General features: G+C 44.8%; 1 protein-coding gene across 4 annotated transcripts in view; it reads left to right on the top strand.

Annotated features, from left to right (window-relative positions):
• sema5ba (sema domain, seven thrombospondin repeats (type 1 and type 1-like), transmembrane domain (TM) and short cytoplasmic domain, (semaphorin) 5Ba) overlaps positions 1-16,123 on the top strand; it is a 41,769-nt gene that overhangs the window by 3,234 nt on the left and 22,412 nt on the right. For 2 of the 4 annotated variants that reach the window (XM_085920370.1, XM_085920371.1), the window contains exons 2-5: positions 4,155-4,248; positions 12,383-12,601; positions 15,671-15,770; positions 15,860-15,905. In XM_085920370.1, coding sequence (XP_085776496.1) covers positions 12,421-12,601; positions 15,671-15,770; positions 15,860-15,905 — 327 coding nt within the window. In that variant the 5' untranslated portion in view covers positions 4,155-4,248; positions 12,383-12,420. Of the gene's footprint in view, positions 1-4,154; positions 4,249-12,382; positions 12,602-13,344; positions 13,469-13,489; positions 14,039-15,670; positions 15,771-15,859; positions 15,906-16,123 lie in introns of those variants that run through there. The other 2 variants (XM_085920372.1, XM_085920374.1) reach the window with 2 other exon arrangements.

The raw sequence follows: 16,123 nt of genomic DNA, 5'->3' as shown, positions 1-16,123 counted from the left end.
CCTACGGAACAATAAATGCCTGACTTTGAGAAGTGGGGCTTTTCACAACTTCTTACTGCGTGCGTGTGTGTGTGTGTGTGTGTGTGTGTGTGTGTGTGTGTGTGTGTGTGTGTGTGTGTGTGTGCGTGTGTGTGCGTGCGTGTGGGTGTGTGTGTGCGTGCATGTGGGTATTCTTGATTGTGTGTATTTTTGTGCGTTTGTGTTTAGCTGTGTGCACGTCTTGCGTGTGCGTGTGTGTGTGCATGTGTGTATCTTTGTGGACGTGAAGGCATGTGCCTTTTCTCCGGCTTCCCTGGTGCGAAGAAAGGAGGCGGAGGAGAAAGTGCCCGACCGAGGTGGCCATTGTGGGGCCAGGAACACTGTTCCCATTGAAGAGTGTGTGTGTGTGTGTGTGTGTGTGTGTGTGTGTGTGTGTGTGTGTGTGTGTGTGTGTGTGTGTGTGTGTGTGTGTGTGTGTGTGTGTGTGTGTGTGTGTGTGTGTGTGTGTGTGTGTGTGTGTGTGTGTGAGGATGCATGGCTGCTGCTTCCAGAAGCTTTAGGAAGCAAAGCAGTTCATTCAACGCATGCTAGCAAGCGCATTAAGGACATTGAGAATGCGGGTTTGTTGAGTCCACGGACGACGACTTCCAATCGGGCCGTCTCGGATGTTTGTGAAAACACTTGAGGTTTTTCAAGACATATCGTCATCATGGAACATAATTTGTAGATGTCAGCAAAGCGTAATTTTTTTAGGCAACGCGCCAAATGTGTTTCGGGCGGTTCTGTTAAGGCGGTGCGGATTGTACGAGGTCCGGCGTTTTGTTTGTTTGTTTTTTCTGATGAAGTGAAAGGCGGCAAAGTGCTGACGTGTGGCGCGTCTTTTTTAATAAGGTAAAAGCTTCAAGCGAAATGTCCCGGTAATGAAGCGAACCATCCGAGAGTGATGCCAACGCGTCCTCAATCACTTTGACGACAAATTGCTTAGGCGGGCTTCAAACGCTCGAACCCTGGCTCCGCCCCCTCATTTGAAACCATATTCCTACCCTGACCCGAAACCCTATCCCCTTATGTTTGAAACCCGGTCTTTAACTTTAACCATGTTTTGAAATCCTCATTTGAAACTGAAATGAAAATCCCAACCCCAAACTGTAACTGTTCAAATCCAGAGCATAATCTAAAAGACTGCTCCTCATCGTAATCTTCTCTAATAAGTGTGATGTAACGTCCTCTTGAGGCTCCCTCTACTCGACTCAAGTCCGCCGCTGCGTTTGTTTTGTTTTGGTCGTCACGGCAACAGCCGCGTCTTTGCGGCGAACAGGAGGCGCGTGACAGTGATGAATGTGAATGCGCCGGCCGAAGAAGCCGAGCCTCTCGGCCTCCGTCGATTCCATCGCCACGGATGATTTACTACGCATGAGAGATGGCAGAAATTAAGAAATAAGATTCCCCTGTGCTTCAATTGGCGTCTTGTTTGAGGACGGACGGCCCTTGTAGCATACAACAAGAGGTGGAAGACGGCGGGAGGGAATCACATCTGCGTGATGGAGATAACCAAGGCAGCACTTCCTCCTTTTGGACATTGGCCAGCCTATCGTGGTTGCTCTTATTAGCTTTGCACGCACACAAACCTCGTCTTTGGCCTCACCGCAAGGTCAATCGAGATCGTCCGCCCATCCATTCTCTACTCTTGTGGCTTCGCTAATGCTAAAGCTATAGTCTTTGATGAGAAATCTCGTCTACGATCCGGAGCGAAAAAGTTTGGTCGATGACCGACAGTTGCTCTTGGATGACCACTTTTTTTTTGGTTGCGCGACGTTCCGCGTGTCTTTGACGAGTGACAAAGTTACACCAAATTTCTGTTCAAGGTTTGTCTTTGATGAATGATTATTAAACAGAAGGTCTTTGAGAGGACAAGGCTACACAACGGTTGTGACCAGCAACCAAACGGCGTCACAATTCCCATGATGCATTGCTAACGTAGTCTCATGCTAATCGTGTTAGTGGCTTGACTTGATTCCTATAGATTTTTTTTTTCCATCATGTTCAATAGGGGGTCCAAGGAGGGTCTTTTTTTCCTGGAGCTGAAAGCTGCTTCTGTTTTTTCGAGGGCACGTGCACACAGACGCATTCCACTGCGGGTCAGGTATCATTGGTTCGCTATTTCCTCAGCACCTGTCAACTGACCTGGGGAATTCGTACACCGCCTCAGGCTTGAAAAGTCACAGCATGGATGAACATGCTAGCCGCCAACAGGTTATAAATCAAAGACGCTTTTTTTTTTGCAGGAGCACGTCACGGCATCCTGTTAGCCCCAAATGCCCGTGTCTTTGATGAGTCAACTTTTTCATTGATGAAGAAAAACAGGTTGAACATTGTTTGACTTCTAATGGCAGCGTTCTGCATCGTGTCTCTCTGGAAATCAAATTCCACCAAGAAAAGCAAAACAAGACACGGCAGACCTCGGTGCTGGCCCTCATCCAACATGGCCGCCTGCCTCGCCCCCCCCCACACACACACACTTGACCACACGGTCGGGGGTGTGCGTGTGTCTGCGTGCAAAACACAGATGGAGGATTTGAGCTGTGATGTGCATAAAACAAAAAGACGGCGAGCCATTAAAAAGCTCCACTCAGAGCGAGGTGTTCAATGTCCTGCCAAGTGCATACGATATTACAGCGCTCACTCAGCTTGTTTTTTTTTTTTTAATGGCTTGAATGACTTTTTTATGTTTGTCTCAAGAAGATTCCATCAATTTGCTTTTATACGCCGTCTTTGCTGACAGGGTCAAATCGGCCGGCGCGTTCTACAAAAGCAGCTGAGTTACTGGCCACGCAACAAGTCACGCGTGTCTTTGAGCAACCAAGTGTTGCTTTCACCCTGAGCAACCCAAAAAATAATCATCTTTTTTTTTTTTTTTTTTTTTTTGAAAAGATCTACAAAATTGTGTTTGTGATTTTGCAGCGCTGTAAGAATTCCAACGTCCGTCCGACTGACGCGGCTCATCAATAATCATCACTCTCAAATTCTCGTCTCATCAAAGACTCCATCGATCCTTTTAACTGATGAGCTTGTGAACGTGAGCCAAATTCTGAGCAAACCTTGCCCGTCTGCACGTGGTCCACAACGTACAATTAATTAAAGTCTCCCAAAAGAGAAAGAGGGCTGAACATTTACTCTTGTTAGATATAATTTCTTCTAAAAGAGCTGGTTGTTTAAAAAATATTTTGATCCTCAATGCGACTTTTTGGTGGCAGCTCCATCAGATAAAAGCCGGCACGCTTGAGTGAAGTCATCTTGCAGGAAATCCAACGTTGACCAAAATAACACCCGGTGACGTGTTTCTATGATCCACTCGCTCATTTGTCAGCTTGGCTGCCAAAACACCTGAATGTGAGGAGATAAAGTTGATCTGACGTGTAAACACATGTCAAATGTTGGGGAGGGGGCAAAAGTGTCTGAAAGGAAAAAAAAAATCTGATAGCTTTACTACAAATTTTTTTTCCTGGGAAAAAATACATATAATTGGAAAAAAAAATGTGTGCGTGCATATGTGTCACACTAAAGGCTCGATGGGAATTCTCACTCCTCCAATGAATACGTGTGATAATGAAGATAATGGAGGTGGGAGGGGGAGGGGCCAGTTTGCTATTGGCGCGGCCTTGTGGGGGTTTTGGAACTTGGAATTCTTCCCGCCGCTCTGAATGCATTCCCATCTTACTTCCATGATGATGCTTGTCCACAAATGCGCAGGCGTGGAGTTTTCTTTCTTTTGGTATTTTCCTCGACTCGCATAGGATGAAGAGGGAGTGTGCGCCGTTGTGGGATGGAACATGTCGGCCAATCCAAGCAGCTGCCTTTGTGGTTTTTTTATTTTTTTAAAAAAAATCAGGGCAGGTAGTGCTTGGCTATTTGTTCCAATAAGTCAAATGGCTTTCAATAAGCGCTAACTAGCGTGACTCTAATTTTTTCGACTCTTGATTAGCTTTGCGGCTTCCAACGCGCTTGAACTTTTATGGTGCACACATTCTGCCCCCCCCCCCCTCCCCCCCGAGTTCCATTGAAAAGTTGCGGGTTTGTTTACGAGAGCGCCAGTGTGGGTCTTTGCCGCGTTCATGAGCGGCTGATGAATGAAAGACTCAACCCTCCTCCTTCCTTCTCCCTATCGCCTCTCCCAGGATCGTGGTGAAAAGGAAGCCCCGCCCACCCCGTCCCCCCCTTTGGAAGCGGCCTGCCCCACTCCCACCCTCGCGCCCCAGTGATGCTAAATCGGTGAGTAGCCTCTTTCATTTCCTCCTTACTTTTTGCCACCTTTTTGTGCTTTCTCTATGCTGGGAAATTCCATGTTTTTCCCCACTTGGGGCAGGAATTTCTCAGCGGAGCATGAAAGATGGAAGACGCTTGGTGTGCAAATTGGCACATACTATAAAGCTGAATGATTTTGAAAAAGAATCTCATTTTTCTGAAATATTCCCGTTCCATTGCAGCAGTACAATACTATATGACTCATAAAAAAAAGACAAAAAAATTATATGAATATTTTTTTTTCTGTAAAACACATTTATTGATTGATTGATTGATTGATTGAAACTTTTTTTTTTTCCCTAATTTTACATGAGCTACGGTGGCATCCATGACAAATAAGGGAGGTTCTCCAACTGGCAGATTGTTTTTGTTACCCCCGCCAAGGCTCTCCGAGCCTTGTTTGCTGATATTTGCTTGAAGATGCTAAGAATGCGCCGGAAGAAAACAAGTTCTTTTCACAGGCAAAATGGGCTGGGGGGGGTCACGTCGGTGCGTGATGGGGCGGGGGGGGGGGGGGGGGCTCGCTCTTCAATCTCCTTGGCAAACGAGCACGCCGCCATTGTGGCACGGCCACGGCGCATTAGTGCGCCTTTACAAGGTGGGAGCATTCAGCGTACAAAGATGGGCACATCCTTGGACAGCCTCACACTGGGGGGGGCCTTCACTTCTCAGCGGCGGGAAGGGGTGCACACTGAGAGGGGGTCCCCCCCCCCCCCCAGTGTGAGCAAGGCATGCGGGATGATGATGTCATCGCTCCCCCTTACCGGAGACTTCGTCACTAGACTTCATTTGGACTTGACAGACTTCATGCATTCTTTATTTCGACTTCACGTGTTTGTCATTTTGACTTTAAGTTCACCTAAACTAATTCTAGACATCATTTCGATGACATACAAACTCGATTTCGACTTCAGGTGGGTGGACTTCATTTTAAGTTTTGTGATGTCATCAAGCTTTCGTGTTGACTTTATTCATTAGGATTTGGAACAATTTCATAACGTCTTTAAACCTCCATGTGGATGTGAAAGACTTGATCTCATCTTGAACCATGTTATGCAGAACTTCATTCATAACCTTTAACCTTCATATTAACTTCTTTGTCCACTCGCATTTTTTATTTCCTCATCCCTGGTGTGTTTGTGAGTGCTCAGTGTCTTCTTTTCTTTCTCATCTCATCAAGTTCAACTTTTTATACATCCATGATTGATGTCCCGCTCATTTGTTTCCCCCCCACCCCCTGGGATTTTTTTAATGACTTTTTTTTGGCTCTTATGAACTCCATCGCTCAGCTCAAGTGGGGCTGGCAGCCTTTGTGTTGGAGGGACGTAAGAGGGGGGCCGCCGGCTATAAATCGCTTGCTGATCTTTGGAAGCTGCGCCCGAAGTGCCTGGATTCCGGGAGGCTAACTGGCTAATGATTAGCCACCTCCTACGGAGTTTCTGGGAATCCCGTTGCCATCGTTCCTTTATATGCCGACATGGATGACATTTTACTCAGGTGGACGTTTGGTGATGCGAGGCTGTTAGCATTAGAGCAATGTGTTAGCATTAGCGCAACGGATGAGAACAGATTTGAACCTGAGGATCAATTTGTTGCTGCCGGTGAGTGCTCGCGTGATTATTACTCCGCGCGTATTAGCGGTTAGCGGCTACGACCTGTTTTGTAATTAGAGCAGGGGTCACACTGAGGGGTCACACAAAGACCAGTAGTTTGTCTTGACTTTGGGTCGCAGGACTTTTGGGTCCACGATTTAGCTGGTGACATGCTAGAAAATATGTAAGATGAAACTGACTCACTGAACTGAATTCTTGTGAAGTACGTGGACATCTGATATTGTTCTATGCATCGTGATTTTTGACGAGCACGGATGTAGTGATAAAAAAAAAAAAATAGGAAAAGAAAGTAATATTGCCACAAACTAACTTAGGAAAAAAAAAAAAGACATCAGTATAACTTGACGAAAACATGTAAATATGAAACAAAACAACCGCAAAAATATTAGAAAGTAATTAGGAAAAAATATGTTATATTAAATATGAAACAAAACAACAACAAAATATTATTTGAAAATATTCGAAAGAATATTTTTTTACCGTGAGGGTCACAAGATGGCTGTTTTAATTGTTCTTTTTTTTTTATTTCCCCCCTCGGTGCCATCAGAGGCGTTCCGATGCAGGAAGTCAATGAAATGTCTGTCAAAATAAATCAGCGGTCAGATCAAAAGAAGAAACAAGGGCTCCTTTGAAAGAAAAGGACATGGTTGCTTTTTCGCCCCCTGCGTGTTTTTGTTCTTCTCCTTTGCACATAATCAATCAGTTCCCTTTCATGCCTCTTTTATTTTTTATTTTTTTTCATCGCCGGGAACAAAAGGTTTGATTTGGACCTCCTCTTTCTTGTGTCCGCTGCAATATCCATTTTCATTACAAAGATGTTAGCCAGTCACACACGCACATGCACACGCACACAAAAATCAAAGGTGACTCGATGGCTGAAGGACAATCACGTAGAGGCGGTCTCGATGAAATCGAGATGCATCGTGACACCTTTTAGCTGATTTAATATCATCATTTAGTTTGGTTAATGACAGAAAATGACGTCATCTCCACGCAGAACATGTTGCGGCAAGCACATGGGACGATAGCGCTATCGTTAGCATTAGCACGAATAAAAATCTCTCCGGAGAAAGCATCATTTGCCATGTTACGATGACGATAGTGAAAATTCTGAACCATTAAGGAAGAAAGGTTGTTCCTCAGCAAAACTGCTTTTATGATGTCTTGAAAACATAAAAACCTTGGAAGTCTTTAAAGCCAGTGTTTGGTCCTGGTTTTCTTGCTGACTTTGACAGGATGCCAACTCAACAGCTTTTTGATTGATTTTCAAATTGGATGGGCAAATCTCCGCAGTATCCCGTTCCAGCTATACCTTGTCGCGAGATGACATGGAAAACGGAATCCATCTATTGATTACATCACGACCGGATCACTACTATCACGTCTTAGATTTGGAATCAGCCAGTCCTTCCCTTAAACGCCTTCAGATGTTTTCAAAGTGCTTTCAAGGTTGAGATAACCAGTTCATGTCTCGGTTCTCCAAATCCTAAAAGATGATTTAGCATAAAGGAGGCTGTTGAAATTCATCCGTGATTGACGCATCATGTCGGCATTAGCATTCGGTAGCCAACGGGATTACTGTCCCGTTCCAGAATGACCTCCTTTATTTTATCCAATGGCGTTTCTATGCAGTATTAATCAGAGGGAGCTTTTAGGACTGACATTTTTTTTTTTTTTTCCCCCCTCAACTTTCAATCTTATTTTTTCTCTCAGTCTCATTGTGTGACTGCTAATGAGATCTTGGGAGGAATCTTCCATTTCCTGCCAGGCTGGATGGCATTTAGCATGAAGAACAGATTGTTTTGACACTTTTCCACACGCATTTCTTCTTGTTTATTTTTTTCCTTCAGCGGGTAAAGCGTGACGGGTAACCAGCGATTGTATTGCAAGACCACAAAGCAATTACACGCGGCTGCAAGCTGTTTGGGTTTTCATTCAGTGACATCACACTGGATTTAATTACATATGAATCATAATCATCCTCATTATAATAGCTGATTAGTAGCGTCAAGCTTCGCAGTCTTGCTTTTGTTTAGGGCACCGTGTTCTCCTCATTAAGAGTTTAGCAAAGGGAACAAACATTTTATGACGTCGACGACATTTTGTCATCTAATTTTGGCTCTTTTTTTTTTTTTGTAAATGGTCAATTTCAAGCAGCGACTTTGTCTAGCGTCTTTCTTATCCCAAGATATGTGATCCATAAAAGTCCAGGATGTACTTCTATCCCATCAGGTCGTTTCCGAGTGGCAGCAAGAAACGCTAAACCGCTAGCTCGCAAGCTAAAACAGGCTTACGGGGCTCTTCTCAAATGGCGGAAGGAGAGGAGGCTAAGCTAGCGAGCTAAGTGTGATAAAGTTCACGTCAATGTGAATGTGATGTGGTAATTAAACATAAAAGTTCAAAGCTAGTCCACTTTAGTTCGCAAATTGTCTGGAATTGCTATTGTATTGTGAACAATTTGTGAACTTCAGCTGCTAAGTTGTTGTTGTTGTTCAACTGTTAACAAGTCAGTCGTCCATTCGGTCCGCTTAGTGTGGAAGCCGGTTTGCGAGTCGAGGAATGACAGACGTCCGAACCTTTTGGCCCACTCTTATTTTACACCGCTACAACAAATTGAATCCGTCTGCAAAAGTGACTCATTGGTGTTAGCTCAAAGGCACCCTAGTGTGTGTTTGTGTGTGTGTGTGTGTGTGCGTGTGTGTGCGTGTGCACCAAGCTTTTATTAAAGCTGTGCAGCAGTAGCTTGATGAATACCTGCCGCTAAAATCCAATAAGATGGATTTGTGGCTTTTTTTCTTGGGTCTTGTTACACCAAGTCATTATCTCTACCCACCGCCGACACCCATTTTCCTGATCAGCTGTTTGCGTGCGAGGGAGATCAATGGCGTGTCACCAACCCGCCACGCCGTGTCCCAATTGGTCACCGGCGACACGTCGTAAGCATTAGCTGTCGCTGTGAGCTGGTGGCGAGCACAAAGCGGCGGCGGCGGCGAAGAAATGCCAGCGCTCTTAATTGCACCGCTCGCCTATTTTTATAGTTTTTGAAAAGCTTGACAGGACGAAAAATAGCCATTTTTGGGGGAATTGCAATTTTGTTGTGGCAAAATGTGATCAATTATTTCATTTTGGTGTGCAAATATTCCATTTTGAAAGCCAAATCTTCATTTTATACCATAAGACAACTTGGGCCATTAAATTGTGATGAAGATTGCATTTTTAAGTATTTCCTTTTGTGGATAAAAAAAAAAAAAAGTTTGTACCACTTCTAGCTTTTTTTTTTTTTGCAATATTGCACTTTTTAAGCCAGATTTAGCATTTGTTGTCAACTTTGTGATGACTCATTCCATTAGCGCGCTCCAATATTAACCTTCTAACCCTAAGCGTTCCCAAAATGCTGCTTATCGGTGCTAATCAATAATCAGTGAGCTCAACTGCGCGGTGTTCTTAATCTACTGCCTCTGTTGTTTTTGAATGTTGTTGTTGTTTTTTTTTAGGCCCCGGTAAGCTTTCCCGTCGTGGTGTTTTATCTGAGTCAAGTCAATTTGCCGGCTTGTCTTGTAAGGCTGCCCTACAAAATAAAAGGTGGCACTCATCCCTCAGCAGTGATCTGCATGCCAACCACTTTGCGGCCTAATAGAAAATGTATAATGCGCCCTTGTCGACGGCGAGGCTCATGAATAAAAGCCGTTTCGCTGGCGCGCACTTGCAAGCCGCTCGTAAACATGCTGATGGAACGCAATCACTTTTGTCCCTTTTATTTACATAACATACATGCTCGTCTCTTTTCCCGAGATGATTTGTCAAAGCTTTTCACACAACTTCATCATTTAGTGACCTGGATTAGCTCATTTCAACATCAAACTATCATTTTAACAGCTTCACAAAGCTTTTTTTTTTGCGGCCTATTCAGCCGTGAAAGTTTTTTTTTTTCCTCAGCTGACGGAGTCGCTACGTCCCGACCGCCGCGCGGCGTAAACACGTTCCCGGCGGGGGAGCGACGACGTCTGGCACGATAACAGCTGATAACGGCTGATAACGGCAGATAGCCATAATTCCTTCATGGTCCCCCGATGTGGAGCATGCGAGGAATCTGGCACACAGATCAACACACAAACAATGTGTGTGTTTTTTTTGTTTTTGGGGGTGGGGGGGTCCTCACACTCATTTGCCAGTGTGGGAGCTTGGGGGGTGACCTCAATCAGGCCGTGAGCTTACAGTGCCAGCACACAGGATTTGGACGCCATGTTCTTTTCTAAACAATGAGGTCAAGTGTGTCGTGTGTGTGTGCGCACGTGAGTGTGTGTGTGTGTCTTATCGGGCATATTGCTCATTGTGTTTCGCATTCCTTGGACACACCGGGTGTTGCGCAACTGCAAACAAGCCAGGCGTGTTTTGACGGTAGTGTGAAAGTCAATTTTGCCCGATTCGAAAAATATTGTTGGTGTTTTGGGGGCGCGTCATTCGATCGGAGTGTAAGTAAGTAGCGAGGCTTCCGTCTCCATAAACGCGGACCGTTAGCCACAACTCAATCAATCCAGCCCATTGATTCAGAGAGGATATCTCCCCCCCCTCTCTGTTTACGGCGCTCATTTTCCCGTTTAACTTTTTGGGCCAAAGAGCACGGCCGTAAAGTTCGCCCGGCTGTGACTTTACACGAAAGAAAAACACCCGCGCTGGCTTTTAATCGACAGCCGTTAAAATTAACGCCGCATGGCGTTTTACGGCCGCTTTTTTGTGTCCGCCCATATTCCGCAAAATGACGCGGGGAGAGATAGCCGTGATGACCCTTGACCTCATTCTTAATTCTATTGCGAGTCGAGTGTTGATTTAAGGGCAAGTTGATAATATTTGGATTTTTGGTTTTTTTTTTGTGGGTGATATTCTTAAAAATAGAGGAGAATTGGTGCTGATAACTCTTGGCCTGATTCTTGATTCCATGAATCACACTGAGAGTTCCCGTTAGGTGCGTCAGCCCTTTAATTGACACGACGGGGGTGCACGAGGGGGGCGCGGGAGTCGGCATTGATGTGAGAGCATGAAAGATCAACGCAAATGTCAGGCAGCCGCCTTTCCTCTCGGGAGGCGGCCCAGCCAGAACTAAGAAAATGTTTCCATTTGTTTTTGCCTGTGATTAGGAGCAGCAGACGATTGAAGAAGAGCAGCCGTCATTTCCAATCGGGATGTGATGAAATCTCTTCTTTGCTATCAGGTCTTTTTTTTTTTTTTTTTAACCAAATTATTATTTCTTTTTAGTCCGTTTTATCGGGTAAGCCAAGTGAGAACACGTTCTCATTTACAATAACGACCTGAAGTCAAGGTCACGCCCAAGGTCACGACAACACCTGACTCGGGCAGAAGTGGGTTCGAACCGCCGACCCTTTGGTTACCGATCGACTCGCTCTACTGCCTGAGCCACGGCCGCAGGCACTCGACCCGGATGGCGACGCTTGTCGGCGGGTTGCCGTGACAACTCGCTGGCAGCTGCTGTTAGGCTGCGCTCTTCTGATTTAGAGGCTGCCATCTGGACTTAGATTGATTTTTTTTTTTTTTTAAATAAAAAAAAACAACAGATCAGCTCGTTACCTTGACGATTTTAAAACGCTTTAAAGCGGCGAGTGGCCTGCACCTCATTTTTAGCTCGAGTATTTGTTGTAGCTTCAGACTAGGATTGTTGTCTGACGTTTTCATTATAGGGTCATTTGGGATATTTCCTTTTTTTTTTTTTGGGGGGGGGGCTTGTGATTTAGTCAGACAGCTCTCAAAATTTGAACCGAGTATACAAGACAGATGGCCAATGCTTAATTGCGAAAGTAGCGCTGAAGTTTGATGGATTCCAGGGAAACGTCAAACTATTTGTAAAATTCAGCCCCTGAAGCCGGTTTCACCTAGCAGGATGGAATTAGGTGGAAATGTCTATCATGAGTAGACCCACAAAAAAGTCTCAAGAAGCCAAGCCTGAACATTCACAGCAAGTCTGCCATTCTTGTTCAAAGCAGCCATTTCATGATCAAATTAGCCATTACCAGAGGCCCTTAAAATGTAAACTACACCTCCATCTTTTGTTCAATTGCGCCCAAAATTTGATGTGTGACACTAAATGTCTTTTTTATGATTGTGTGTGGGCGTTGCGTGGCGGTAAACTTTGATGACTGTTCCATGAAAAGCTCCCGACAAGTACACCAGCGGCAGCGGCAATCATGAAAAACTTTTATTGATTTTTAAACACAGCTTTTTTTGTGGGTTACTCCATTTACGGTTCGATCCAGCTAATAACGTTTTATTGATGGTGGCATTAGTGAAGAAAACTGCACCGAGCGCAGTGGTTTGTAAACTTCATTTGGATTTGTACTTCACATGTATGGTGGTACTTTCTTTTTTGCTTGCTTTCACACAAAACAACAAGTTTCTTACCAAAAAGTGGAGCAAATAAGTTTTTTTTTTTGCTACTATTCTTATTTTTAATATGAATAAATGTCTTTCCTTTGCAGCTGCATCCCACTTGGCGGTTAAAGGAGCGGTCGTCACCATGACAACGTCCATGGCCGGCCTCCTCCTGCTGAGGCTCCTCCTCCTCATAATCCCGTCGACGGCGGCGGCGGCAGCGGCTCCTCCCAACACTACGTCGGCGTTCTCGACCGTGTCGCTTTTCCAGCCGCTCACCCAGCCCGAGTGCTCCAAGAAAGAACATCCAAAAGTATCCACCCAAGGTTAGACGTCCATGTTTGCTGTCGAAATAAGGCAAAATGTGATTTTAGGTTTTAGATACAATATATATTTGAACAGAATTTTGTGATTAGAAGAGCTGCACAAAGTTAGCGGCGGTCCTGTAAAATGGCTTCTTTTCTGTCGGTTCTTTATTTGGCACCGGTGAAAATGCGGCCTACAGTACGTGAGCAAACACGCACAAATTGTTGTGTTTGTTTGGGCTTTTGTGTTGTTTGTCTGCCGTCTGCCCCCCAAAAAATGAAACCAAAATTAGCTAAGCGTGAAAAATTGAAAGACAAAAACCTGGAGCTGGATCGACGATGGCATAAAAATGGCCTCGGTAGAGCGACATCTTCAAAGCTGTCCTTTGACACGGTTGTCCTTCGGGTCTTGGGTCGATTGCAATTTTCGGAAAGTTTGAAGGAGATCACTCAACATCTGCTTTTGTGTCCAACCTCCATCATAATGGGTCTGGGGATCGGTTGCCATGGTGATCATGTTCTCTCGGAAGCCCCGACGGCGCTCCGAACGGGGTCCTCGAGCCTTTTTTGGCTGCACTTTAGTAAATAGATCTGGAAACAATTTGCCTCAATCTGAATTAAAAACAAAGGCTAGTCATGATCGAAATTAGCCTTAGCCAGCTATCAAATGATATGTTGTCAAGCAACTGTTAGCCTAGCTAACCATTCAGGCTTGATGTTGTGGCAGAATCCATTTAGCATGACGTCATTGCGCCTTAGTCATGCAGGTAGCAGACTTTCATTGTGTTTCGAGGCAGCGCTCGGGCAAATTTACTTTCCAAGTGATTTGCTTTGTTTTTTTTTTGGTGACTCTCAAGGCACTGCTTTTTGCAGCCGGCTATTTTCTTAGTGAGTAGATAATCTACGCACGCAACAATCTCCGTAAAGATGAAGCGGCTATTCCTCCTGGGATCCAAAAGGGAGACGGTTGCGCTCGTTTTAATGCCACCTTTGGAGACGGGAGTAATCCGGTGAATAAGCGCCCACGTCGTCATGCTCTGTTTTCCCCCTCAAATCACGGCAAACTCCCGAGGGAATTGAGCAGACACAAAGCAAGATATTTATTTTGTGGGTTTTTTTTCCCCCCCACCTCCGTTTCCGCGCTTTCCCGCCTGCCGCTCGAGTCTTTCTTCATCTAATTTGCTTCGTCTCGTCTCCTCGCCGCAAATACAACAACGCTTTGCATCACCTTGTGAACCGAGCGTCGGGGTAATAAAGGCGGGAGGGAAAAAAAGAAAAAAGCGCGACGCAGCGTTCTTCAGTCTTGATTACAGAGGCGGCCCTAATCGGAGCTGCCGCGCGAGCGTTTGCGGGCCATCAATCATCCCGTTTGGAAAGGCCGCGACGGGACTGGCGCTTTGGAAGTCGGAAGAGACGACGGCTCGAGACTGCCTTTGAAAAGAACAACTCGTTGATACGGTATAATAAGTCTCCTATCGACAGCCATCGATGCTAACGCAGCTAATGTTGCCCTTCAATCAAAGTCAACTTTTCCATCCCATTTATGTTTCATGGCCGTGTTAATCATTTCCGAGCGAGAAGGTGCCACTGAGGAGTTTCTTTTTTTTCTCCTCTCGGCTGCTTTGAACAATTCCAAAGTCTTTTAAAGCCGGCGAGTCGGAGAGGAAATCAATGCCATAAATCCCGGCTTTCATTGCAGTGCTGTGCATTAGCATGCTAAGGCTAAAAATGAAAGCGAGTAAAGACAAATGTTTGAGTTTTGTTATGGTGACAGAACGATTTGACTTGCATCCTTAAAAGTTTGGAGAGCACTTATTTTGTAGAGTTCAGCTTCGGCGGAGTTGTGTGTTAACACAACCTTGCCACCGTCAGTCTCAAGTGTCTTGGATTAAATACTCTCCTTAAAGCTACTTTTGCGAGAGAGAGAAAATTAGGCCCGGTCGCCACACAAATGGTGGCGAGGTCGCCGGGCTAGTAGCCGCAGGTTGCTAACGAAAGTCATGCCAAAACTTTTTATTGTGAATGTCACCAAGTACTGACCGTTGTTCCCAACTTTTATTTTGAAATGATCCTTTCTCTCTTATTGAGATAGCCCATGTGAACCAATTGGATTTTGTAAACATTGTTTTTTATACTTTGATTGTGAAAGTCACCGTATACAAGTTGGATGTTGTGTTGTTTATCAGGAACTTTTATTTTGAAAGTCTGATCTATTCAAAGCTGGGTGTTATGTACAAACAGTACTTTTACTTCTAAATTTGCCATCGTCATTGTGGTTGTTGTTGGATTTTTAAAATAAGATTTAAGATTTGCTGTCGAGATCAAATTAATTCAGACCATTAAATTGAAATGAAGCCACTGTAACATCACAAAATATGAAACAAGTGAAATTCTGTGAGCGTCTCCTCAATGGACCCCCGATATAGAAATTGTGTGGCAGCAAAATAAAAAGCGAAACTAATGCTCGGGGTTGGCAAATAAACTGTAAGGGAAGCGGGAGTTCAGTGAGGGGCTGCGGCGAGGGGTGGGCGGGTGCTTTACGATCCCAGCTGTGGGCCGCTTACGAGGGGATTGCATATAAAAAATCTTGTAAGCGGGAGGATAAACGCCAATCATCCTCACTGCAGGAATTCTCAGCAGACGAAGGTTTACTGTCTTTTTAAGGAGAACAAGAAGCGGGCGGGGCCCACTAACACTTCCCGATTGAAGATTAAATACTCGACAGAGTCCTTTTCTTTTACGGCTCACCTTTGTTTGTCGATGCTGGTTTCATTCATGCGACACTAAACACAGAAACGGACAACGTATACTAACGATCAACCGATTAAAACGACCGTAGAAAACCAAGAGCCCCGTGTTTACAAAACAATCGTCAAGGGCCAAAAAGAATTTGCAGATAACGGTCAAATGATGCGGCGTTGTTTCATTTGGCACTCAAATGTGATAAACAGTACAAATAAATAAAGTCAAGAATGAAAAAAAACCTTCCATCAATTGTTCAAAGGAGGGATAGATTTGTAGAAGTGAAAGAAAATATCCGCTGTCAAGCTATGCTAGCCTACTATGCTAATAACTTTGTCTTCCCTTCAGTGCTCAGTCCGTGGATGTCCACATTCTCCTGGGCCGGGGTGCGGGATTTCTCTCAGCTGACCCTTGACCTCGCGCGGAACGAAATCATTGTGGGCGCCAGGTGAGATAACACACACACACATTAGCACACGTGCACACACACACACACACACACACACACACACTGATACAATATTTGCCCTCTTGCAGGAACTTCCTATTCAGGTTGGACCTCAGCAACATGTCATTGATCCAGGTAAGAGCATCTTGGCTTGAATTTGTCACGTTGGCTCTAAAGTGTGGTCTTGTAAGCATGTATAAGATGTACGTTGACCTTCAGAGTAAAAGCCCAAGGGCAAGCACACAGCACTAACGTTCACAATCAAAGTCCTCGTTTGACATTTTGGGTGCTGTCTGGTTTGTGGAGCTTTTACGATTTTTTTAATGTCACTGTGAGGTGAGACGTCAGTCAGA

The sequence above is a fragment of the Syngnathus leptorhynchus genome, chromosome 9 (assembly GCF_054491065.1).
Source record: "Syngnathus leptorhynchus isolate UIUO chromosome 9, UIUO_Slep, whole genome shotgun sequence".
Classification (NCBI taxonomy): Eukaryota; Metazoa; Chordata; class Actinopteri; order Syngnathiformes; family Syngnathidae; genus Syngnathus; species Syngnathus leptorhynchus.
The sequence above is the reverse complement of the archived record's forward strand: the minus strand, read 5'-3'. Positions and strand labels throughout refer to the sequence as shown.